The following is a 25,908-nucleotide window of genomic DNA, read 5'->3' as shown; positions in this document are numbered from 1 at the left end:
TTTTTACGAAAATGTAATAAACGCGACAGTGTAGCAATATTGATATATTTTATAAGGTTTGCGTAACTTTTGGTGCTTCTAAACCTATTTACTAATAAAAAATTTAGATTTTTATATATTAACAAAAATCCAGTCTGTAAAATATATAAAATACTTACATTAAAATTAAAAATATCTCGCTTATTGATAAAAGAGCCGCTATTCGAAAACCCATAATACAAAGTAAAATTAAAATATACAGAACTGAAATTAATTAATAAAATTACCAACATCACTCTCCTTTATAACGACGACATAATATTACCAAAAGATTCATATACGCAACACGCCGGCAAAACTTTAGCCACACCAGGAATCCAGCGGTGCTCAGCGCCCCAAAACTTGGACTGCAATAAAGAGCGTCGTATATTAATTGCCGGCCATCATTCAAGCAGCCGCAAACAAATCGTTGGAGTGTGATCTATCGCAGCCACTTTGTACATCGACTTCAATATACCGACGTTAGCGAAAGCATTTTTCATAGAACTGCGACCTGTTTCATTTTTGCCGTGATGGATGAGTTTGAATTGGTGCAATGCGGGACTGAAGGAATTAAAAAGACGAAAAGAATAGCTGCTTGATTCGTTTTTATTTCAGTCTCTCGCAGAAATGAATGATGACTAAAATTTATTACTTAAAGCAGTAATCAAATGTAATGTTGCTCATTCAATTCTTTAATATAAAGTGTATAATAATTACCCATTGAAAACGAAATTAATTAGTTCTTATTCATTGAAAATAAACTGATTAACTGTATTAATAATGCTCAGGAAAAACAGTCAGTAAAAGTAATATTAAGACTTAATTTACTTTAATTACAACGACCATATTTTTTATTTTATCGTCAAAATATCCTAAAGGCAACATCTCAAATTCAAAACATGGTAGTTGAAAAGTCCATTTCTCAGTCACAACGTCGCGAAAAAGAGTATGCGGTAACAAAAAGTATTAAACTAACATAACATTACATTTTCCATGCATGCTGTATGTCGCTATATTTCACAGTAATGTATTCGTAATGAGCATTGCAATCTTATTGTGTCGTACATAGTTCCCGTCTCTAGTGGGCTAGTAAAGAGCAAGTACCGAAAGCTATTTGTAACCAAGCCGTTTTCCCCACTTTGATTGCCCTCTAGGTACAAACAGAGCAGTTTTAGAGAACAATAAAGTGTTAGTGCCTTGCTAATACACATGTAGAACACTGTAAACTAGAATACGAAAGTACAACAGTGCGACGTTAAGAACAAATTATTGTACTCTTTGGACTATTTAAAATGGTTTGCAGATTGCTTTCTTGCTAAGAACAAATGCTATTTTTGAAAACGTATATAAAAATCTTTTCCTAAGATCTTTTCCTACATTATATTAAAGAGTATATAATAATTACGTTCACAGAAGAGTTAGCAAGCTAATTGTAGTTGTAAACAGTTGCACACATTGCTACACATTTTCATCTTATTCAACAAAATGTATGTTGCAATATACAGTCAAGTTTAAATGCCTCTTGCATTATAATATCTCGTTATATTTGCTGTTGTTTAAAATATGATGTCTATGATAAAATCTTATTTTGTTTGTACCCAGGTATGTAACATCATACAAAGCTCAGGAGAAGATGAAGTCTGGTGAAAGAACCGTCAGAATGTCCATTGTGGATGAAGACTGTGAATACCTGGCTGGTCACGTTGTTGACAGTAAGTTTGGTTTTATTAATCTACTACTATTCTATTGCTAGCGAACTTTCTTCGAATGGGGAGGTATGGTTCTAAATCACCAGGACTCCGTTACAAGTCTGTGTTTTTCAATAGAGGCTTTAAAAATTACCTTCCTCCCTATTGGAGTATATATACAGATAACCGAAGAATCGTCGACTCTCCAGAAGAAAGTTGAAAACGTCATCTTTAAATCTTTTAACGTGTAGTTCTGAAAATTTAGATAATAACACGATCTTTTGTTTACCATAGGCCGTAACTTGTACCCCGCCACCGGTTACTTGGTGCTGGTCTGGGAGACCCTCGGTATGATGATGGGAGAGCTCTACACTGAGGTGTCCGTTGTCTTTGAGAACGTGCGCTTCCAGCGTGCCACCAACATTCCCAAAGAAGGCAACTTGGAGTTCATCATCATGATCCAGAAGGGCAGTGGAAACTTCGAGGTGAGGAGCATTTTAGCAATTTATAGCAGCGCTACTCAAGCCTTGTACCTCTATATACTTGAGCAAACTCAAAGAAATGTTCAAGTTAATACAGGGCTTTCGGTATTTAAATGCCTTGCTTAAAACATGACAGGAAACATGGCAGAACACCTAGGAATTGTTAAAAAACTTTTTACATAAAATAATTTTGTATATCGATCAATTCAGAAGTATCGCAAGTCAATAATAATAATCCAAATAAAAGAGAATTTATTGAAATTTTCTCCATAATTTTTTCCCATTTCTCCTATAGATCGTAGAGAGCGGTGCTTCCATCGTGACTGGTCGTATCTACGCCAAGAAGAACGTCGGCCAAGACTACCGAGTGCTGCCGAACATTCCCGAAGTGAGCGGCCCCAACATCAAGCACATGCTCACCAAGGACTTCTACAAGGAACTGCGTCTTAGAGGATACCAATACAGGTATAACTACAACTACTACTCTTACAGAATTCGTCATAGATTTTGACAACAAAGAAATGTTTCTTAAGATACGCTTTTGTTTCACCAAACTTCACTCGAGTTTAGAAAGACCCCTTAGCATTTTTAGATCCCGATTCCCGATTAAGAAATAGTTTCTACGTAATTTTTATGAAGTGAATAGGATAGATAGGTTTACTAAAAAAAAATAGATCGAGTAAAAGGTGAAATGTAAAAGTGAAATGAAAATGATTACAAACTAAACATTATGTTAAGCGCTTAATTATGATCCCAACAAAAGTACGAAATTGTGATGTCACTAAAATGTATTTTTGACATTTAATTAAGTGTAGCTGGTTTTATTGGTACCCTATTAGTAAAAGCAACGTTGCTTTGATAAAAGTTTTGTAAGAGTAAACAATAGTTATTTGGTTATAATTTTAGAATGACATAGCTACCTTTCGTACATCTTACATTTCGTATTTTACGTACAATTTTGTATATGAGAGGGCTGGACCTTCACAACAAGCATTAAATTCCTTATTAACAAATTACAAAGTTTGAAAGTGACGCCATATTTTAATTAGGTTCAAGTAAAGAGTAATGTTTGGACAGACAAGTTTAGATGATTAACAGAGCGCTTCATTGTACTTGTAGCTCTATTTTGTTAGATTAAAATAGTTCATTTTACTAATAGAATTTCTCTGTCTTATGCTGTCATACAAAGTCTGGGTTTAGTATGTTTATTCTAGATATTTACCATAACATAACATAAAATTTTTCAACCAAAAAAGCGCCACACATATTCTAATCAAAATTGTTTACTCTCAAAGTGAATGGAAACTGTTTTGGCATAGGTTTTCACGTTGCAAATAACCAAATATTAATAAACTAGAAAACTGATGTCTATTTCCGAGTAACATTTTAAAAGGTTTGAATTTCACATGTATTTAACAACATTGGTGTAATATTTTCATCTGTAGTTTATTTATTTGTGTACATTTTATTAGGTCGGGGAAAAAGTCTTGTCGCATTATAGTATGTATGAACTTGTAATAAAATCTTTTGGCTTCAAGAATCACAAAAGAGTACACGGTTCATTAGGTTTCTTTCAGCGAGCTCGTGAGGTACCTAAATATCGAGCTTTTTTGTGTAGAGAAAAGATTTTATAACAACTTCATACATACTATAATGCGAAAAGACTTTTTCCCTGACCTAATATTTTTATGTAATGATCAGCCGAATAGCACAAACATCTAATCTAAAAGAAGTTAAAACAATCGAATATATTTCAAAGGAATTTCAAGAGCAGCTAGCAATAAATTCTTCAATTTGTTCCTTAGCGGTCTCTTCCGTGGCGTCCTCGGCTGCAACGTGGAAGGTACCCGCGGTCGTCTCGCTTGGGTCAACAACTGGGTCACCTTCATGGACTGTATGCTGCAGATGAAGATCATCGGCCAGGACACTCGTGGTCTCTTCGTACCCACCAGGATTGAGAAGCTTTCCATCGATGCTAATATGCATTACACCGCTATTTCTAAGATGAACCCAGACTCTACTAGGAACTCCTTCGAGATTCGAGTGTACCCTGATGTTGATGTTATCAGGTGAGTTATTGTTTTATTATCATTTACTGGCCTTCAAATAGTAGTAAAAGCTGTTTTTAAATTTATGAAACCATTTTTAAGTATACATATATTCATATTAAGCAAAAAGGATCCAATCCACATCAAACTAGTTTTAAGATAATTGACTTTAAAGTTTACGTCGTATTTTGTCATGAATACGGTAGAATGTCTGCTGATTTAATGACAGAGGGAGGGTATGTTCTGGTGTTTTAAAATTGTAATATTGCGGGTCCTCTAATGTTATGCATATAATAGGTATGTGTTAAAAGTTGATATTATAATGTTATACTAAATTATTGATGCTTCAAGCTTGATAAATAATTATGTATTTAGTGCAATCGGACTTCATTACATGCATCAACTATTTCAATAATTTGACGTATTAGTATTTCACGATACTTGCATCAATATTTTTACGGTACAGTAAATTATTTGGTGTACTAAGCACGAATGTTAATACCAACATGGAATTAATAGAAAGACAAACAAAATAATGTATCGTATTAATTGTAACGGCACGATTACGCGCTCGTGACACCCTGTATATAAATTAACTCGGTAAATAAACAGAGCTTTGAATGCCCTGGGAATTTATTACCCGAATTATGTCGGTTAACCAACTATATGAGTCACTAGCTTAACCTGTGACATCACTCGTGTGAAATAATCGTATATTTCATACATAGTACTTTTTTTATTATAACTACGAATACTATGTGGTGCAAATGGTTTCTCGTTGTATTAAAAACTAGTAGATATGTTTCTCGCAACATGATTAAATTTTGCAAAATGTATTTCTAAAACCAACAGTATTAGATACGATAAATTTTCTTTTTGTGAAAATTATGTGTATATGTTACTGTAAAAGCCCGAACTGTGGTAAATCCTAAGATTTTCCGGTAAAACCTAAGATTTACCAACTCTCAATGGTAAAAGTCCGAACAAGCCAGAGTTTAAAAACTATGTTACGATATATAAAAAAATCCTCCTTCATAACTATGTTTATAACTATTTCACGGTATAATTATATACTGTGACATAGTTATAAAGAAAGAGTTTTGAGCATAGCGACATGGGTAGGTTAGGTTAGAAGGCTAAGGTGGGAGCGAGCGAAGCGAAGCTCCCACCTTAGCCTTCGTGGTTATTTTTTTTTAACCACCCAGAAGGAGGAGCCCCGCGAAGCGGGGCTCCGGCGACATCTCGATATCATGAAGTGAATATAGGTAAAAGTTCGAAATAAAAGAATTGTTCGGACTTTTACCATTGCGAGTTGGTAAATCTTAGGTTATACCGGAAAATCTTAGGATTTACCACCGTTCGGGCTTTTACAGTAACATATACATACTTGATATGATAATATTTATTGTGTAGGTACGCTTTTGTATCTGATAGCGCAGATCAGACCCTAAAAACGGTACACTAAATAAAATAGATTTTGTGTTAAGAAAACAAACTCACGATAACATAGTATCGAAACAAAAAAATATTCTATTAACTCATAAAAAGCTCATGTATAATTTTCTTACGTAATTCCATTTCAAAACGTTTCTGTTTTATGGAAATTGTTTAAAAATGAACGAAAAAAACATTTTAAAATTAGCGTCACGTACGTGGTTTACGGGCCTCACTCTTGGGATTACAAATTAAATATTTAGGCATACGCCGACGATATATCGGCGAAAAAATGTTTCTAACCCTAAATACCTATACAATATAGCGGGATAAATATTAGGTTCTAGGCAGAAACCGGAGAGAAATATATTGAGAGTGTATTTGGCAATAAATATACAACTTTGGTGTTACTTGTTGCTTTTATTGGCACTGAAAATGAAAGAACAAATGTTAGGGTTAAACATTGATGAATTGACTTTGACGAAAAGAGAGTAGTGAAGTATGAAAGTTTTGTGAACATTCCGGAACTATTATATCTTTTACCAATCTAAGACGATAATAATATTATTTATAAACAATTTATCAATCAACTAACTCTACATAAATACATCATAAATTTATCACAAAGTAACATTTATAAGCTATCTAATAAAATAACAATGTTAGTCGTCAAAGTAATATTTGTCTATAAATTCTACTTTGTGGGAAATCAGGAAAGCGTGATATAAATAAACTGTTGATTTACTAGGCAAGCAAATAAACGATTAGTAAACACACTTTCGCATTTATATTAGTTAGGGCGGAGTTTGGCAACTACCGCAAAGATACCGGACAATTTATTACAATTACGTGGTGAATTTAAAGTTTTACGAAGGTCAGGAAATAACCAACTAAACGCCACTTAGTCAGATTGACTTTGAAATTTAACGAAGTGGTTTTGATATATTTAAACACGAATTAACAATTAGTTGTTTAACTATAATTATTGCAATATTTGCTCATTTTAATAACAAATCTTCATATTTTGTACATTAAATTAGTCTGTTTATTATACTCGTTAACATTATTATGGTTTATTTAATATCCGTCATGAGTAATAATTTAATTACAACTAGTAATTACGACTAATTCAAACGTTGTTGTCCAGGGCTGGAGGTGTCGAAGTACGTGGACTCCACGCTACACCCATCACAAAGAGGCTGCCACTCGGCGTGCCTGTACTTGAGAAGAACGAGTTCATTCCTAACTTCGGCCAATCTAAGATGAAGGTAAATTAACCATTCCATTAACTTATTAACCCCCAGTGTCTAAGGTACATTGAGCGATAGGTTACCTATTCAATAGTGTTTTAACTCGTATAAAAAAAAAACACACTTTGAATAGATAAACTACCGCTAAATGTGGCTCAGAAACCGGGCTTAACTAAAGAGCAGTTTCATGACTTATGGGTAAGTACCAGGTAGATTATCAATTTTAAATAGGATATCAAACACCTACCCAGAAATTGTGAAACTAGCCTAAACTATACTTAAGAATGAAATAAAAAATATATAATTTTGAATCCATTTTCTTTAGGTTGAAGACATCCTCCGTGCCAACATCCAACTGGTTCTAGAAAACATCCAGACATACAAAGTCAAGAGCATTGAGTTAGTCGACGATGAATACAAGAAGGGAGAACTACAACCCCTTATTGAACAAGTAGGAGACATTCTCGGAGACTTGCCGCTGGTACAAGCAGAGTTACTTCTGCTCTCTGAAGAGGCCATTGAAATGCCGTCTCATATCACTGTTGAAAACAAGAAGCTGCAAGGAGAGAGCAACACTATCTTATTCATTGGTGCTAACCTTCTGAGCAGACCTGATGTAAGTACACCTTATCTTTAAACCTTCGTAAAAACGTATTTCCTCTTCAAAAATCTTCTTTTTTTCTTTGTTAAGACACCTCCCGAACTCAGATTTGCTCTTGTGTCGCGGGGCATTTTACAAACAACGGACACAAAGAACAACCAGACTCGAATCAGTAATTTGTAAATCACATAAAAAAATATTTATTGTTCTGTGTGGGAATTGAACCCACGACCTACAATATATCTTCTGTACATTGAAACAAAAAAATTAATAATGTTTGTATTGTTTCAGGTTCTCCAATCAGCTGTATCAACCCTCCGTGACAAGGGCTTCATCATCAGTCGCGAGAAGGAACGTCCCGACCCCAAGAACTACTCTGGCAGTTACGACATTGTAACCATCCACGACACCGGCGTCGAATACCTGGTGCTCTTCAGGAAGCGTGTTGGCGCCAGGCCTGCCAAGTTCGTGAGGATTCTGGCCTCGGACCAGACCTATGCATGGATCGACAAAGTCAAGGAAGAGCTCAAAGAAGGCCAGAAAGTGGTTCTTTACACACAAGACGAGCATATCAACGGTCTCCTCGGTTTGGTGAACTGCTTGAGGAAGGAGCCTGGTGGTGAGATCGTCTGTGGTCTACTCATCGCTGACCCGTCTGCTCCTCCATTCAACCCTGACTTGGAGTTCTATGAAGAACAGCTCGACAAGGACTTGGCTTTGAACGTTTACCAAAACGTAAGTCATTCTTATACAAATGTTAATCAGTAGTATCACTTGAAGCGCTCATAGCCAGTTGCGCTCAGGAGTCGGTAAACAATCATTGGGTTAAGCAACGTTGGCGCGGTTATTCTATAAATGGGTGACCGTTTTAAACTGACTACTAATTATACGACATAACAAAAATAACAGTAGGACAAATATTTGTCGTGTTTCCAAATACGCAGTCGATGAGTGTACAAAATAGCATTCATCACGCATAGAGCTACATTCGTTAAGAAAAAATATTTATGTTTCTATTTGAAAATCGCAAATGAATTTATCTTTGAAGACAAGCCAATATTTATAGCAAACATAAGAGATGTAAATTGTTGACTCGACTCCAGCGAGTGGCTTAATTGAAAATCATCGATGTGATAAATTGATGTAGGCACAAACATATCATGAGAGCCGATATTCCAATATGGCGATGACTCAAACGATCTAAGAATTACATAAATTAATTGTTTGCTTGACTTGAACCTAATGGTGTTTCAAATAAATAACTTAGGCCCCGAGAGCTTCAATAATATGAAGCAATATTTTAACCCAAAATATTAAAAAAAAAAGTTAACTCCCGTACTAAGAATCGCTCTTGAGTCGCGGGTAATTTTAAGGGATTAAACTACAAGTTGTAGAAAACATCAGTAAAATTGCAGAATCAAATCTTTAACAACCAAATATATTGTGCAAATCAGTATATTGTGCAATACTATTGACCGTCTAGGGGTAACCTTAGTAATGAACATTACAGATACTATACTCAGACCGTTACAAACGTGCGAACTACGTCATAACAAAAGAACCATAGGAATGTGACAATGTGTAAGTGGAGCGAGAGACGGATAAAATGACATGACTTAGTTCGCAGGTTTGAAATGGCCCGATCATACATTAAAAAAAAATGCCTAGAAACAAAATATACTCCCTTCCTTATAACTTTTGACAATAAGGAACATATTTTTGATACAGGGCCAATGGGGTACCTACCGCCATCTCCTCCTGGGAGACCTGGAGACTGTCAGCGCCAACCACGCCTACGTCAACACCCTGACCATCGGAGACTTGTCTTCCATGAGATGGCTCGAAGGTCCCATTAGACCTGACCATACTTTCAAGAACCCCGAGAAAGTACTCGTCCATGTAAGTACAAAAACAACTATTTTAGTACAAATGCCTCATTACCTAAATATTACTTATTATTAATTCATAAAATGATAATTAATTTCGCATTTTCCGTCAGTAATTAGCCTATTTGATGTTTACATTAGTAGCTAGTTAAATTAAATACACAAACTACTAACAGAACTAGCTAAAAGCAATTTCGTCCCAAAATATACCTCTTGCATAAAAATTGTCCTCCACGTATTCGAACCTTGCCAAATCGACCATAGGTATAGACATAGACATATATTTATTGCATCATAAAAACTGTGTACATTAGTTGTTAGGTACATTATTATAATAATGGTTTCAACAGTTACCCATTTCGGGTGTTGCAAATTTTTAGGGGTACATTTACTTAAAATTCTATCTTATATAATATAATATTTTGTATTACTATAATAAGTTACACACTATTTAAACTGTTTCAGTTTCGAAAAACTCACGAAGGGTATAAAATACATTTGACACTAGCCATCTGTCATGTTTGTTCTCGTGTTAGACTTAAAATTAAATATTTCAGTGTTACCTTTTACAAATAGACATAATTCTATAGTTTCTACTACCATCGACTATTGACAACCGGCTAATTATCGAAAAATTCTATACAAAAAACTGATTTACCTCCTCTAGCGGGCACCAATGGAACTAATTGTTCAGCACATTTTATATGTCAAATTCTCGATACTCGATATACCGACTGTAGAGAATCTCGCTAGAAAGGGTAGATCTGACGTAAAACTTCTTTCACCAGGTGTACTGCTCTGCGTTGAACTTCCGTGACGTGATGACCGCCACCGGTCGTGTCACAGTAGACGCTGTTGCTCGCGGTCGTCTCGCGCAGGAGTGCGTGCAAGGATTCGAGGTTGTCGGCAAGACACCCAAGTAAGAACTGATTACATTTACTTATTGTAAATAATATAATCCACTTCTTTGGACCTCTATTCTGAAGTCACCTTAAAACACGTGTTGCTTGCACTACCAAAATATTGCCTATATAGTTTGTATGCCTGCAAATATTTTGCAAATCATGTTTTGTTTTTATTCGTGACTACGCTTTTTTTAAATTGCTTATTTCAATAAATTAATACAGGGGCCAGATACCCATAGTCCGACGTGAGATTTTAGGCAGATAGTCTCCATAAAAGTAACTATTACTGTCCAAAGGAACTATTCGTCAAATTAAATTGAATCTGGCATTCGATTTAGAAATCTAATATCTTGTTCTTTGCAGTGGTTCCCGTGTCATGGGTATGATCCGTAACGCGGGTATGGCTAACGTGGCTGAAGGAGACCGCGCTCTCTTGTGGGCCATTCCTGATGAATGGAGCTTCGAAGAGGCAGCTACTGTTCCTGTGGCCTACGGAACTGTCTATTACGCCATGGTAAGTAACGACAAGTAGTTATAGGAATGGAGTATATTTCAGAATAATTGAAGAGTTCGTAATCATTATGTATGTACCTTAAATATTATCCATGCTTGTTATTTTACAATGGTTAAATGGACATAAAATTATGATAGGGTGTTACGAGTATCAAATAGGGCAAAGTTAATTTAATAAGTTTGTAAGCGTGGTTTTAGACAATTCGTAGGTCTTAGCGTTGTTGTCTTAAACCTATGTAAAACGTCATTTTTATTCAAATAAGCACCAACAAAATCGTCTAAGCTATGAAGTAAAAATTGTTCTTTAATATCAAAAATTCTTTTCTTCCTCTAGGTGATGGTAGGTCAGATCCAGCGCGGCGAGTCCATCCTCATCCACGCTGGTTCCGGTGGTGTGGGTCAGGCCGCCATCAACGTGGCGCTCCACTACGGCTGCGAGGTCTTCACCACCGTCGGTACCGCCGAGAAGAGGGCCTTCATCAAGAAGCTCTTCCCTCAACTTAAAGGTAAGCTTAATAAAACTTTTTTCGATATTACTCAGTATTTTTTCGGCTTCAAAATAGGAAATTCTGTTTACATTAAAGAAATAAATATAAGCGATTTTTATATTTATTCCTTTAACGTATAAATTGTATTGTGTACTTTGCAGCTTTTTAAACTTTATTTTACAGACAGTCGTTTTTTGCTAAAGTTATAATATATTCATGTATGTACTTATAATAAAAAAAAGGTTTTCACATTCTGCAACTTAACTAAGTAAGTAAATTTTCTTTTTTTACAAAATATTTTTGAATCCATCTTGCTAGGATAATTTGCTTACTAATTAAGTTTGTTATTAACAGACAGCAACATCGGTAACTCTCGTGACGCGTCCTTCGAGGACATGATCCGCAGAGAGACCAACGGCAGAGGTGTCGACATGGTGCTCAACTCCTTGTCTGACGAAAAACTGCAGGTATACTATCTAATACTTCAGTTCGTTTTAATATCTGGGGACACGGAAGTGCCCCCGCAAGTCGAGCAAAAAAAAGCGGCACGGCCGTACCATCCTTTTCTCGAAGCAATTCGGGCTATTTTTGACACCCCTATAATTTCGTTGTGGATAAAACAAGAAGCCTGAATTTTCAGCAAGTAATCAGTCATTGTATATACACGGTATATTTAAAATTTCAGTCAATTTGAACCAGTAGTTTAAGAATGACAACTTGTTAAAGTTTCTGAATTTTGTCACTCACTGATTCACTGATTCACTGACTCACTGACTCACCGATCATCAAAAGTCTAAGGTACTTCTAGCAGACTTAGAAGCTTCAAATTTAGAATGCATATAGGGTTTAGTGTCTTAATCATGGGAAAATTTTAATATTTTCTAATTTCGGTTCAGTTTTCTAAATACACCAACTGCAACAATAACTTTGTAATCCCATATAAATGTATAAGATTACAAGGTTACATTTGCAGTTAATGAATCATTATTACTGTAGAAAATAAAATAAATAGGTGTAGATAGGTATCTACTATATGAGGCATAACGGGAGGGGGTATAGGGTGGGTAAGGGTGTTTAGCCCATGAAACTGAACAACATTACCTTAGGAAAATATGTTGAATTATGAAAAAAAAAACGTCTTTACATACAAATTGGACTTATGTTCCCTCTACAAAAAGAAGTGAGATGCCATCAAAAACATTCTGTAAAATTTCCAAGTCTCGCCGTAAAAAGTTGTGAGATCGATATAATACCAAGTCGATTAATCTATTTAGTCTCTACTTAAAATACATTCTGTCTTAAGTTATTACGTATGTTATTATCATGCCAATTTAAAAAAAAATACGTTTAAAACAAAATAGATCGACTTGGTCATCGCAAGAAAACACAAATTCGCCATTAACATTTCGGGAGCATTAGCTTCTCCTCGTGCTGTGTAGTGTGATACAAACTAATAATCAAATCATGCGATGGCCAAGTGGGTCTATTTGTTTTAAACGTATTTTTTTTTAAATTGGCATGATAATAACATACGTAATAACTTAAGACAGAATGTATTTTAAGTAGAGACTAAATAGATTAATCGACTTGGTATTATATCGATCTCACAACTTTTTACGGCGAGACTTGGAAATTTTACAGAATGTTTTTGATGGCATTATCTTTTCGTAAAACTATTAACAGTCAATGGAACAGAATAAAATATTTTTTTGTAGAAAATAAAATATATTATTTCTGTTCATTTGCAATTTTTTAATTTCTTAAGTCTTTACACTTAAGATTACAAAAGCATTTGTCGATTGAAAGGATTGCCCTTAAGGTTATTGCTAGCTCTTTTGGTAGGTTCTACTTATCGAGAGATAGAGTTAAAAAAATTATAACTACTATCATAAATGTCATTGTTTCAACTAAACGATCAAATTATTTATTTTTGACGAATATTGAAGCTAAGGTGCTTTAAAAAATTTAAGTCTATATTTGTGTCTTCCACTAGGCTTCAGTCCGTTGCCTGGCGTACCGCGGTCGTTTCCTCGAGATCGGCAAGTTTGACATCAGCAACAACACGCCCATCGGCATGTACTTCTTCTTGAAGGAGACCTCCTTCCACGGCATTATGTTGGACTACATCTTCGACCAGAGCTTCGCTTTCAGAAAGGTTTGCAGATATTACGCCTACCTGTTTTAATCGTATATTTACTTTAATTGGAGTCAGCACTTAACAAACTATGTTTTCAGTGTAATGTTATCGATTAACTATTGAATAAAGAAAATTATATTATTTTTGAGGTATGAATAAGACATGACAACTAAATTTAATTAAAGGTACAAATATTTTTACACGGCTTCCTACTGTACAATAGCTTAGGATACTGTAATTAACGCTTTACTATACATATATTTAACATGCAACAATAGCTTAGGATACTGTAATTAACGCATTACTATACATATATTTAACATGCAACGCGATAGTTTAAGAGCTTCCTAATATCTTATAATCTTGTAGGTCATCGTATAAACACCAGTTTTTATATCTTGATATTTTTACCAAGTTTTTCACGAAGCCTCAAATTAACTATAACGTGCTTATCTATACAATTATCTAATAATATTTATTTTCCAGCGTCTGCAAAACCTTCTGCTCAGTGGTATCGAGTCTGGTGCCGTACGTCCTCTGACTTACTGCGTGTTTGAGAAGCACGAAGTGGAGACCGCTTTCCGTTATATGGCTGCCGGTAAACATATCGGAAAGGTAATTAATACATTCTTCTATGGAGTAACTATCGTAATTAAAAAGTTGTTTGCTGGGATTATTTAAGTATCTTCTCAAAGAATCCTTGAAATTGTAGAAAAACCAAAAAATATTTCAGATTAGGTACTAACACATGTGGACCAGTTTTTGAATTAATTTGAAAATTGGTGTTTGTTAGAAACTTGAATATTTTACTATTAATTTAATTGATTTAATTTACCAGGTGATCGTCAAGATCCGTGATGAGGAACGCAGCAACCGTCCAGTCAAGCCTGTCAACATGCCTGTTGACGCTGTACCTAGGTAAGATATTATTCTTTACTAGTATTATTCTTTCTTATTCAGATAAAAACACAACATATGTCTTATGCTAGAATATTTTTTGGTCAAAAATAAGTAGCCTTAGTTGGTTCCTTTAAATAGCTCTAATTGCGCGAAATTTCTTCAAAATCGGTCCAGTGTTTAGGCTGTTAGTCGTAAAAGACATTCAAACTTAGTATGGATAATATTTTTATAACTTTGGATCAAAAGTGTTGTTATAAATTCTTAACATATATATTTATTTCCCAGGTACATGTGTCACGAAGACAACGTGTACATCGTGGTGGGAGGTCTCGGAGGGTTCGGTCTGGAGCTGGCTGACTGGCTCATCATGAGAGGAGGACGCAAGATCCTCCTTACTTCACGTAGAGGAGTCACCAACGGATACCAATCTTCCAGACTCAGGTATGTTTCTAAAATAGTGGTAAGAGTAATATAAAATACAGCAATCCACACAAATATAATAAAAAATATGAAATAATGTTACAAAATGAAAAGCAATAGAAGCGAAATAAGTATTAAATTAGCTAAAACACCTACTTTACCATATTCAAGTACCTAATAATAAAACACTTCACACAAAAAATATTATGTCTACCGCATTACTAATAATATAGTGACGAAAAAGCAACTTGACCGTTTAAAAATAATAAGAATTTGTTAACAATAACCATATCTTTATTATAATCTTTATGTTAATATTCCTTTTTAGTATATTTTCATAAAAACCAGGTCATTATCACACCACTGCAACTTAAAACATTTTCACGCTAGTCTAAAATGTTCGTAGTACACTCGTACAATTTAATTTATATTTTAACATGCAACACAGTAGGTAAACAGTGTTACTCACTTTAATCTCACTATTATGTTAATGTAATTTGGTGAAAATGTGAACACACAGAGTTAACTTTAAACTAGAGATCTGTTAATTGAGATAAAATATTAAACTATATTTTTAAAGAAATGTACACTATATCATAATTAAGTAAACAAAAAAAGTAATAATGCTTTATTTATTATAGCAATAAAGCGTTGCAAGACCTGTGTTTTCGATATTTTTACAATAAATTGAATTAAGTAAAAAAATGCCCTACCTCTGTTTTATATCCCTATATATTTACTACACAAAAATCGAAAATTAAACGACTATGGTTTACGATGCAAAACATGCATCTTATAAATTTTGACACGGAAACTTGAACAATAAATATTTTAGCTCAATAAACAGATCTTAAAAGGTCTATTCAATAATACATGACCTCATCTAAATTAATTTAATATTTCTTCTATCAGGGCTTGGGCATCATACGGTGCTGACATCCAAATCTCGACCCATGACGTCACCACGGAAGATGGTTGCGAGGCCATGCTTAAAATGGCTAATGCCATGGGCAAGGTTGACGCTATCTTCAATCTGGCTGTCGTGTTGAAGGACTCCATCTTCCAGAACCAGACGCCTGAGACGTTCAGGACCTCGTACGGACCTAAAGCCTTGGCTACCTTGTACTTGGACAAACTGTCCAGGAAACTGTGCCCGGGATTGAAGTAAGTTCAATTCTTTTTAGTAGAATGCAACTTCAGTATATTTTTTTTCGAATGATACTTTTTTATTTTGAAAGAGTATTTACAAACTTTATTTATTCTCAAATTCTAAGCATTTAGGTACTAAAGGCAGTTTATCACAAATTTAGTTTTCATTGAAAAAATTACAACCTTTTACTGACTACAAAACGAGTTAAGCAAGTAGTGTCCATTAAGAGAGAGCAACCATCCGTTTATTGCCGTTTTTTCTCATGAGCAACCTGTATTTTGAAAATGGTGACAGATTCGAATTGATACGATAACTTTAAAAACGTATAAACTTGTTAAATAAAAGGTATAATTAAATAAGGATTCTGATTTAATGTTAAAGTAATTAATCGACAATTATTAAAAAAAAACCTACGCGAAACCTAAAATATTAACTTAACAATTTATTTCTCCTACAGGGACTTTGTAATCTTCTCGTCCGTATCTTGCGGTCGCGGTAACGCCGGGCAGACCAACTACGGTCTATCCAACTCCGTGATGGAGAGGATCTGCGAATGGAGAAAGCAGCTCGGTCTTCCCGCCCTAGCCGTACAATGGGGAGCTATCGGTGATGTATGTACATAACTTTCTTTAAAAAATATGTAAAGTTTTACATATTGTACCGATTAAGTAGTACTAAATTATAAACACTCTTGTTTCAAATATTGAATTTTAGAACTTTCATTTGATATTTGTATTTTGGCATGTTGTGATAGTTATATGTCTGTCAAATTTCTTTCGTTTAATTTTAGTTTAATTGAAGAATTACGTTGGTATCATACAACTAAGCTACTGAATTTTTCAATTTAGTTCCTTTTTGGTATGAGAAATGTCCAAAATTTTACTGTGTGCTAAATAAATTTAAGTACCTTTTCTAACTCAGTTAACTTCTGCTTATCTTCCTCTTTTTGCATGTATACTTCAATGGTATACTTATAAATATTATTTCCTTCCACAGGTCGGTCTAGTAGCAGACATGCAAGACGACGACGTGCAGCTCGAGATCGGAGGTACCCTGCAACAGAGGATCTCCTCTTGCCTCACAGCTCTTGACAAGTTCATGAAACAGGACGCTGCTATCGTGTCCTCTATCGTCGTCGCCGAGAAGAAGGCTGGAGGTTCTGGCTGTGGCAACATTGTAGATGCTGTTGCACAGATCATGGGTAAGATATTGATGTTTATGTACGTCATACGTAGTTAAGATGGTCACGGCAATGAAATATAGTTTGTGGGTCGTGGGTTTGATTCTATTTCGATATTTTTCATATGTTTTTTCATAGCTTTCAGGATCTAGGTACTGCGAATTCGTGCTATGGTTACAACCGCTTGTATCCAGTATACTTTTATTCAAAGTTTTTTAAATGAGAAAACATGATATCAGAACAAAAAATATATTTGGCATTTAAAATCACTTTACAGTTTGACAAAGTTTTTTAACCGCTGCAAAGTGTTATCAAATAATGTGTACAGTTCTATCTGTTCAATGAACATATATAATGTTTATACAACATAAACAATGCACCTATTGGGTTACGCTCATATCAATTCACTAACGCATAGGTATTCCCGAATCATAACAAACCTAATTATCCGTAATCGAAGTTTGAAAGGCAAACTAGGTGTAATAGTTCGTATCCCCTCGGCCCCATCGAATAATCATTACGATATGAATAGAGCATAAGCATTAAACTCAAATCTATTATTGCATTAGCCACATATGACTACACTAATGGCTCGCTTTCTCGTTCATATGATGCCATCCAAATGTATTTTGGTTAAGTAACTATGAATTAGTTGAATAACCTGAGCTTCAGAATAGTTTAACATATTTTTTTCTTGGACAACTTCAGAACTAAGACTAATCACGCCTCCATTCCATAGGGTAGGCAAAGTCCAGAGAAAAAAATATTATTATACCGGGAAAATCTGTTTATCAAACAAATCATTTATTCGAAATTAAATAAACCGAAAAGTATTTGTGAATCACACAATGATAATTGCGTCTTCCATAATTATGAGAATCAAACCCACAACCTCTCGGAATAGTACAGACATATTGACCACCTTATCATTGACAAAAATGAAAAAAATGAAGCTCTAATGTAACTATAGCTTTAATAGAATAGATTATTCTGAAGAATGTGTTTTTTTCCACCAGGTATCAAGGACTTGAAGACGGTATCTCAACAGGTGTCTCTCGCCGAGTTGGGTATGGACAGTATGATGGCCGTGGAGATCAAACAGACCCTCGAGAGAGAGTTCGAGATCTTCCTCACCGCGCAGGACATCAGGACACTCACCTTCGCCAGGTGAGGATCAGACCACTACTAAATCATACATACATACATACACACAAAAATACATACATACGTACATACATATGTACATAATACATACGTATATACATATGTGCATACATACAACCATGCGTGCATAATATAACACCTTTTTCCCGGCATAGGGGTAGGCAGACACCAAAGAGCGCCACTTGGTACGATCTTTACAAACTTTCATTGCCTCACTCACGTCCATACATAGTGTCATACTAAAATCTCACTAAACAGTATATTATTAATCGAAGTGAATCCATAATTAATGCAATAAACTTTGACTAAGTCTTATAAAAACAAAATATAAAATCGGTCCAACACAAGCACAATACCTATTATATTATAATCTTCGTAATATCATATGAAAACAGCAGCCATAACTCTCAACGTGGTATAAAGAAACACAAACGATAACGATTTATGAAAAACCAGCTCATATATCAAGTGTACAAATATTAAATTCTTGTTTCCAAATAGTGTTTGAACTCTAGCGAAAGAATACAATATTTTCAGCACTACATTATTCCTATGTCGCAGAAAACGTATGGAAAAATGGAATAAAAAAGGTTGTACGTCTGGCGCGGCGTAGAAACATGTGTCGAATTATATATCCATTTGTTCATACATTTGTACGAAGTATTTCAGCTCGTTTGACTCTCTGACACTAACAGACGGGGTTCATACTAAATTAGACAACTGATCTACTTTTTCTTACCATTCGAGTTTAGTATTTAATACAAAAAATCTATACTAATATTATAAAGCTGAAGAGTTTGTTTGTTTGTTTGTTTGAACGCGCTAATCTCAGGAACTACGGGTCCGATTTGAAAAATTCAATGTTAGATAGTCCATCTATCGAGGAAGCTTTGTAGGCTATATATCATCACGCTACGACCAATAGGAGCAGAGTAGCAATAAAAAATGTTACAAAAACGGGGAAAATTATGACCCATTCTCTTTTATGTGACGCAAGCAAAGATGCGCGGGTCAGCTAGTACTAAATAAGATGCTGAACTTCTTTGACCGAATGTCAGACTCAATTTAGACCAAGTAAAAAAATATTGAATGTCATGAAACTTTATTCAATTTTGATGAATGATGATCTTCTATTTAAAAACATACATAATATCACGACTGTTATATCAGATGGCTTAGGCAGAGGTGTATGTGCAGGAAGACACTCACGTTTCGCCATTAACATGGCACGTAAATTAGAAAAGATCAGTACTTAGCACTTTTTGTCCGACCCGGGGATCGAAACTGCGACCTTATGTCTTGCTTATCCTTTTCTACTGCACGCAATACAAATCTTTATCGATATAAATACGTGCATATATACATATACTTATTCATAAATTCCTAAATCATAAGTCGAGGTATATTATCAAACACGATGAATGTCATTTGCAATGACTAACAATGGCTCACGAAGATATGAAGACATATTTTTCTACTCATAAGAAATATCAAATAAGTCTTTATCAAACAATAACGTGTAGCGAAAATAAGGAAGTAAGGAATGTTTGTTGATGGTGCAAAAGGAATAAGATATCACGTGTCGTTCACACTTCGATGGCATCAGCATATTGATAAGGAAAATTAAAATCCTTCATATTTTCACATTTAATATTAAGACCCTATATACTCGTACTAGCAGACCCGCGCAACTTCGCTTGCGTCGCATAAGAGAGAATGGATGAAAATGTTCCCCGTTTTTGTAACATTTTTTACTGATATTCTGCTTCTATTTGTTGTAGCGTGATGATATACATATAGCCTATAACCTTCCTCTATAAATAGGCTATCTAACACTGAAAGAATTTTTCAAATCGGACCAGTAGTTCCTGAGATTAGCGCGTTCAAACAAACAAACAAACAAACAAACTCTTCAGCTTTATAATATTAGTATAGATACCGTGACTGAATTAATTCGCGATTAAAATGTATTTTACGACACTTATTTTTTTACTGCTACTTAGATACTGCTATTGCTACTAGCTTACATTTTGCTACTACTGGGATAAATTAATCTAGATCCTATTGGTTGAGCTGTCATGGATGGGATCTAAAAGTTTGAAGCAAAATGCTGTTGTATTACACTTTAACCTTTACCTTCGTAAAGCAATATCACGGCTTAACTGATATGTCCTATAATATAATATACATAATATGTAATGTAAATATGATTAACCCCCGGTTTCTGAGGTACAGTTCCGTTTTAACTCATATAAAAAAAACAGTTTGATTAGATAAACTACCGCTAAATGTGCCTCAGAAACCGGGTATAAATCTTGATGATTATTCTAACAATACTCTTTTCTGCCCTAGACTGGTAGAGTTGACCGCCCAACGTGAGGCAGCGGCATCGACAGCCGCGTCTCGTCCTGCCAACGTAGAGGGAGCTGCCGGCCTCAGGGTCCTCATGAGGAACTTCGGTGACGAGAACCTGGTCTCGGAGCCGCTCATCTACATGCCTACCATGGTCAGCGATGGAGTTGAGGTGAGTGGAATATTCTACAACGAAATTTAGGATTTTTTGTTCATTTTGATTGTTTATGATAACTTTTTGGTCAAGCTCGGGATTTGAGCCCAAGATATTTACGCAGTCGCAAAGAATAGTAACGCGCTTTAAACGCTGACATTTCATTCTTATGAATAAGTTAAAATAGATTTAATGTAGTACAATTGATCAGTTATTACATGTGTCAAAGAAAATATTCTTATTATTATAATTTAAACATAACATTGAATTAGTCCAAATAGAATTTCTGACTTTTTTTGATGACAAAATCTAGTTTTCTAAAACTCTAAAAGTTAACGACGGTAAATTAATTTGTTGAGTGCTTGTGCGAAGTTTTTATAAAGTTTCTTAATGGAAAATTAAATCAGGACTGCACTCCACTTAGGTCGAGATTTTTAGAGTAAAAGGATACTCAATGCAGTTGGAAAATATTCAAACGACACTGCTAAGAGCTCTGTTCCACCCTATAAATTAGTTAATTATCGTCCGCAGATTCTTTTTTATTATATAACTTAATAAAATTAGTTAACTTCATACGAGTACACGCAGGAAAGGAGGATACGATTCTCTAACGGAACATATCTGATATTTTACTGATAGTTGTTTCAAATCCGACCGCTCTTTACGTCCGCTGCTGTCTAAATACTCACAGAACAAGAATTTATACTTAATATAGTTTGGGAATGGTCTGTTCAAAAACATAGATCATAAAGTCAAATATCCGACAGATAATTTACACGACCATTTCTAACTTAAGCAATCGTACTTTGTACGAATAAAGCATTTTTTCAAATTATAAATTTCTTTAAAATTATGTTCGCGTCAAGTACGAAATGTTGCTTTCTTACTAAGTACATACTTTTGTCCCCAGGGTGAAGAGGCGATCCACGTGATGGAGCGCGTGATGTTCATGCTGCCGGGTCTGGAAGGTTGCGCCGCGGTGCTGGAGCCGCTGTGCCGCCGGCTCAAGATCAAGGTGTGCGTGCTGCAGCTCGGCGTCGAGCACAAGGGAGAGACCCTCGACCAGATGGTCAGCAGGCTGCACCAGGTAAACATTTCACCAGGAAAACCTATATTAATTACGGAATCTTGACACATAACTCTAGTGAAAAGTCGCTTGAGGGTCTGCTTTTTGGCATTTTTGCATCTAAAGAACGTTTTCCTCCCTATTTCCATCCACACGAAGCTGTTATCAACTCTAGCAACGGCTTAAAATAGTTTATTTTATTAATGAGTTATATATCTTTCATCGTAAGAATTCTTACTAGCTTATTTTATTGTCTGTCATTTAATTCACGGGGCATTTTTCTACTTTTAATCGTACTACTTAAAAAAATATTGTTTATAAGTGCAAGGTACTAATTATATTTTTATTTTCAGACGGTGATTTCAAGGTTGGCTCCAGGAGCTCCATTCTGGTTGCTCGGATACAGTTTCGGTTCCCTACCTATCATTGAACTGGCGTCAAGACTGGAAAGCGAAGGTAAGAAGAAACATCCTCCATTCTATTCCGTAAAATGTATTCCTAATTTTTTTTGTCTTGAGTTTGAAGCTACAACTTTATTATGTTGAAAAGTTTTTATATTAATTTTAACTTTAAAGTTTGACAAACTTTGCGGTAAATTCTTCAAAAACCTCCGCAACACCTTTTTTATTCATAAATGTTGTGGTTATAATAAATTAATCTCGTTTTTAGTATCAGGTAACAACACCCTTTTCACGAAAAAGTTTCTGTCCAGAGACAAAGACTTCCCAACTTTTGGTTTTCCCAAACTAAATTATAACTTCATTAACAGGCCACAAGGGAACAGTATTCTGTTTGGACGGTGCCCCAGACTTCCTGTACGCCATCCTCACGATGACCATCAGCTTCAAGAACGACATCCAACTGCAAAACAACCTGCTGTGTCACACCATCGACATCGTATCACCGAACAACGAAGTTTCCAAGAACCTGATGGAGAAACTCAACGAAATCGAATCATACGAAGAGAGAGTTGAACTCACACTTAAGACATCACCTGTCCAAGGCAAGTACTCCAACAAATTCATTGCTGCCATCGCTCAAGTGAGCTTCGACAGGCTCAAGACTATCTTGGACTTCAACCCGAAGACCTTCAAGAAACTACAGTCCCCTGTCATACTTCTAAGGCCTAAGGAGAACCCACCTTACGTAGTCATCGAAGAAAACTACGGTCTTGACAAGTTCGCTGAAAATAACGTTACTGTCCATTACCTAGAAGGTAACCACGTCAGTATCATTGAGAATAAGGACTGTGCCAATATCATCAATAGGGTGCTTGTTGAAAGCGAAGGACAGAAGGGCAAAGCTACCGAAAATGTGGTCACCAGCATCGTAGAGAACCAGAGGGAAGTCCAAGTTTAAACTGCTTAATCGATTTTTGTACTTATTATTTATTTATTTAAAAAAGATTGTATCGTAAATAAACTTAGGGATCACAGGGTTAGATAATAAATTATTGTAAGTTTTGTATAAAATATTAAAAATGGCCGTATTTTAGTTTTAATATTACTTATGCTTAGCGTTATTTAAGATTTGTCATAGAGACACCAGTACCAAACAAATATTCATTAAGTTTACCTTAAAAGGGTTAATTATCGGGGAAATAGGCTTAACTTAATAAGTAACTTAAGTGATTAAGCAGAGGGGAAATATTTGAAACGAGGGATCTTATTTATAGGTAGGCATTTGAACAATTGTTTATAAGTAATAATTTATTGTTTGTAGACGTTTAACGAGGGTGGGACATGGGAACATGTAATATATTTAATTTAATGATATTTGCTTGTTTCTTTTACCTAGTTTTACCCTTATAATCCTCTAAGGTATACGAACTGCCTCCGTGATTTAGGCGGTAGTTTACGTGACTGCAAACCACGTTGCTTGAGGGTCGAGCGATGAGCAAGGACGGAGAAATTTTCTGTCAGTAAATTATATAAGATTATTTTTAGTTTATCATAAAGCAGTTTCAATAACACATTAAATTAAGAAATATCCTACTTAACAGAATAAATTTTCTAGAGTGAGTAAAATATCTTTCTTAAATATTCCTTCTTGCTTATCAAATATGATTTAATAATTTGACCTTTAAATAGTGGCAATAGTGTCACATTTAGAACCGAGTGGGAAGCAAATAGTTTAGTAGTAACAAATACTTAGTTCGTAGCGTTGATTTAAATCGCAAAAGCTATATTTAAAGGGCGAAACGGCATAAAATATTGGCGCCCGATCAAAGCGAGTAATCTGATTGAAATCACGGTTTGACGGTGACACTGAACGTGGGGCCACGAAATAAGCTTTAAACAAGTTTTACAGTGTTTTTGGACAATGGTCTACTTCTATTCTATTTCATTTTTAAAAAGACAACTCTGTACTATGTATTGCTTTTGTGCGGTGGGGAGTTTTACAAACATACAAACAACGGACACAAAGTACAACCAGACCCAAAAGAACTATCTGTAGATTGAAATAATTGTCCTGTATGAGTATCAAACCCACGACCTCCCGACGCATTGGTAGTGACGTGGTGACCACCCTAATCACTGCGCTACGGAGACCGTGCTAGTTAGGCAGTTAGTGCAGTAGTGCAATACTTAAGTTGGGCCTCTCATCGTTATCACTGCATTAGGAAGTTAGTACTCATTGTTCGATTTCTTTTTTTTCTTAACGCGATTGAAGAAGGTTGTTAGTATTCCTTAGAAAAGAGGCTCTTTTATCCGTTACTGTCCCACTATTGGGCAAGGTTCTCCTACAAACGTGGAAGGTTTAAAGCTGTAAGCTTTAGTCTTAAAACATACAATATTGTTTTTCTACAAAGACATCGGGAAGTTTTAATAAAAAGCTCGTTTAAAGAAAAAAACATAGCCCGTAAGGGAAAAGCAGTGAAAAGTTCAATAATGGACTAGAACCGAATAACAACTGAAAAACTCTCAATCTATTCGAACTAAATGAATAGTACATTTTTATTTCCATAACGAATGCAACAAGTTGTACTAAAAATATTCAAATGGATCCGATCTCTGACTTATTGGATTTGTAGTTCGACGCTAGATTTCGCCGCCAGGGATTGCGTATTGCAGTTTAGTTTTCAGCATTGTAAATAAGTAAGTAAATCAATTCTTCAATTATTATGCCCTGTGGGAAGATAAAATACAGGCTATAAGCTTTGCAATTGAGTTGGTACAGGTACAAATAGCTGTTTTTTTTATACGAGTGCCGTAAACGGAAATAACATGCGTAAATTTAAGGTCTAAGGTTCCAGTAGAGATTTAGAACTTTACCTAATTTCAATCGTAATTGTATATAACGGTGATTTTAGTTACTGTTTTTCAATTATCAAGGCTAATGACCTCCGTTATTCTATTTATCTTCAAGCTACCACAAGCACTCGAGGCAGGTAGGATCGACAATCATCTTTCAAAGAAATTTCTTCGGAAAATGGATAATAGATATATTTCTTCTGGTTATGAAACAAGACCCATAGTTATTTAATAATACCAGCACTTGGCAAGCGCGGTGGACTCAAGGCCTAACCCTTGCCCCTCGTTTGGGAGGAGATCCTTGCCCTGCAGTGGGACAGTAATGGGTAAAAAAAATGTTTTAAATTACCTCATCAATAAACCCGCTATTTTAATGGTTTCCTGGCCTCAATCTGTCTGATTTAAATCTGTCATAGCGACGCAGACTGAATCGAAATCATTTATCATTAAACCGTCCGCATGGACTTGTCACCTTTACATTTTCATTTATTCTATTTTATTTTATACTCGTACAGTTTTTATCACACCCTGTATCCGCCGTCAATATGCACCAAAGAGTTCACGTAGCACTCTTTTAAATATAGGCAATATAGGCATGCATAAGAATGATATTTCAAAAAGATTACAAGTACCTTATTACATTTTTGTATTTATTTGCGTACATTTAAACACAATAAGTCAGTAAATATCGTTTATTTTTAACATGTCTACTTGAATAACCACCCGTGTAGCGCTCTCTGTAACGACAAAACTTCTAATCAACGCGGCAACGTAATAAACGTATTATTATACTTATGTTAAATATTACCTTTATT

At 35.1% G+C, this 25,908-nt stretch overlaps 1 protein-coding gene across 1 annotated transcript in view; it reads left to right on the top strand.

Annotated features, from left to right (window-relative positions):
* LOC142981370 (fatty acid synthase-like) overlaps nt 1-23,614 on the top strand; it is a 55,093-nt gene extending 31,479 nt beyond the window's left edge. The window contains exons 18-41 of the mRNA XM_076127240.1: nt 1,624-1,733; nt 2,004-2,194; nt 2,487-2,656; nt 3,997-4,260; nt 6,821-6,941; nt 7,249-7,539; nt 7,816-8,259; nt 9,253-9,423; nt 10,199-10,329; nt 10,679-10,829; nt 11,163-11,334; nt 11,671-11,783; nt 13,310-13,471; nt 13,940-14,068; nt 14,292-14,371; nt 14,639-14,794; nt 15,686-15,937; nt 16,381-16,534; nt 16,920-17,124; nt 18,120-18,270; nt 20,620-20,791; nt 21,684-21,860; nt 22,193-22,295; nt 22,609-23,614. Of these exons, the coding sequence (XP_075983355.1) occupies nt 1,624-1,733; nt 2,004-2,194; nt 2,487-2,656; nt 3,997-4,260; nt 6,821-6,941; nt 7,249-7,539; nt 7,816-8,259; nt 9,253-9,423; nt 10,199-10,329; nt 10,679-10,829; nt 11,163-11,334; nt 11,671-11,783; nt 13,310-13,471; nt 13,940-14,068; nt 14,292-14,371; nt 14,639-14,794; nt 15,686-15,937; nt 16,381-16,534; nt 16,920-17,124; nt 18,120-18,270; nt 20,620-20,791; nt 21,684-21,860; nt 22,193-22,295; nt 22,609-23,198 (4,660 nt within the window). The 3' untranslated portion in view covers nt 23,199-23,614. The remainder of the gene's footprint in view (nt 1-1,623; nt 1,734-2,003; nt 2,195-2,486; nt 2,657-3,996; nt 4,261-6,820; nt 6,942-7,248; nt 7,540-7,815; nt 8,260-9,252; nt 9,424-10,198; nt 10,330-10,678; nt 10,830-11,162; nt 11,335-11,670; nt 11,784-13,309; nt 13,472-13,939; nt 14,069-14,291; nt 14,372-14,638; nt 14,795-15,685; nt 15,938-16,380; nt 16,535-16,919; nt 17,125-18,119; nt 18,271-20,619; nt 20,792-21,683; nt 21,861-22,192; nt 22,296-22,608) is intronic.
* The last annotated feature ends 2,294 nt before the right edge of the window (nt 23,615-25,908 follow it).

Source organism: Anticarsia gemmatalis, chromosome 20 (genome assembly GCF_050436995.1).
Source record: "Anticarsia gemmatalis isolate Benzon Research Colony breed Stoneville strain chromosome 20, ilAntGemm2 primary, whole genome shotgun sequence".
Classification (NCBI taxonomy): domain Eukaryota; kingdom Metazoa; phylum Arthropoda; class Insecta; order Lepidoptera; family Erebidae; genus Anticarsia; species Anticarsia gemmatalis.
The sequence above is the reverse complement of the archived record's forward strand: the minus strand, read 5'-3'. Positions and strand labels throughout refer to the sequence as shown.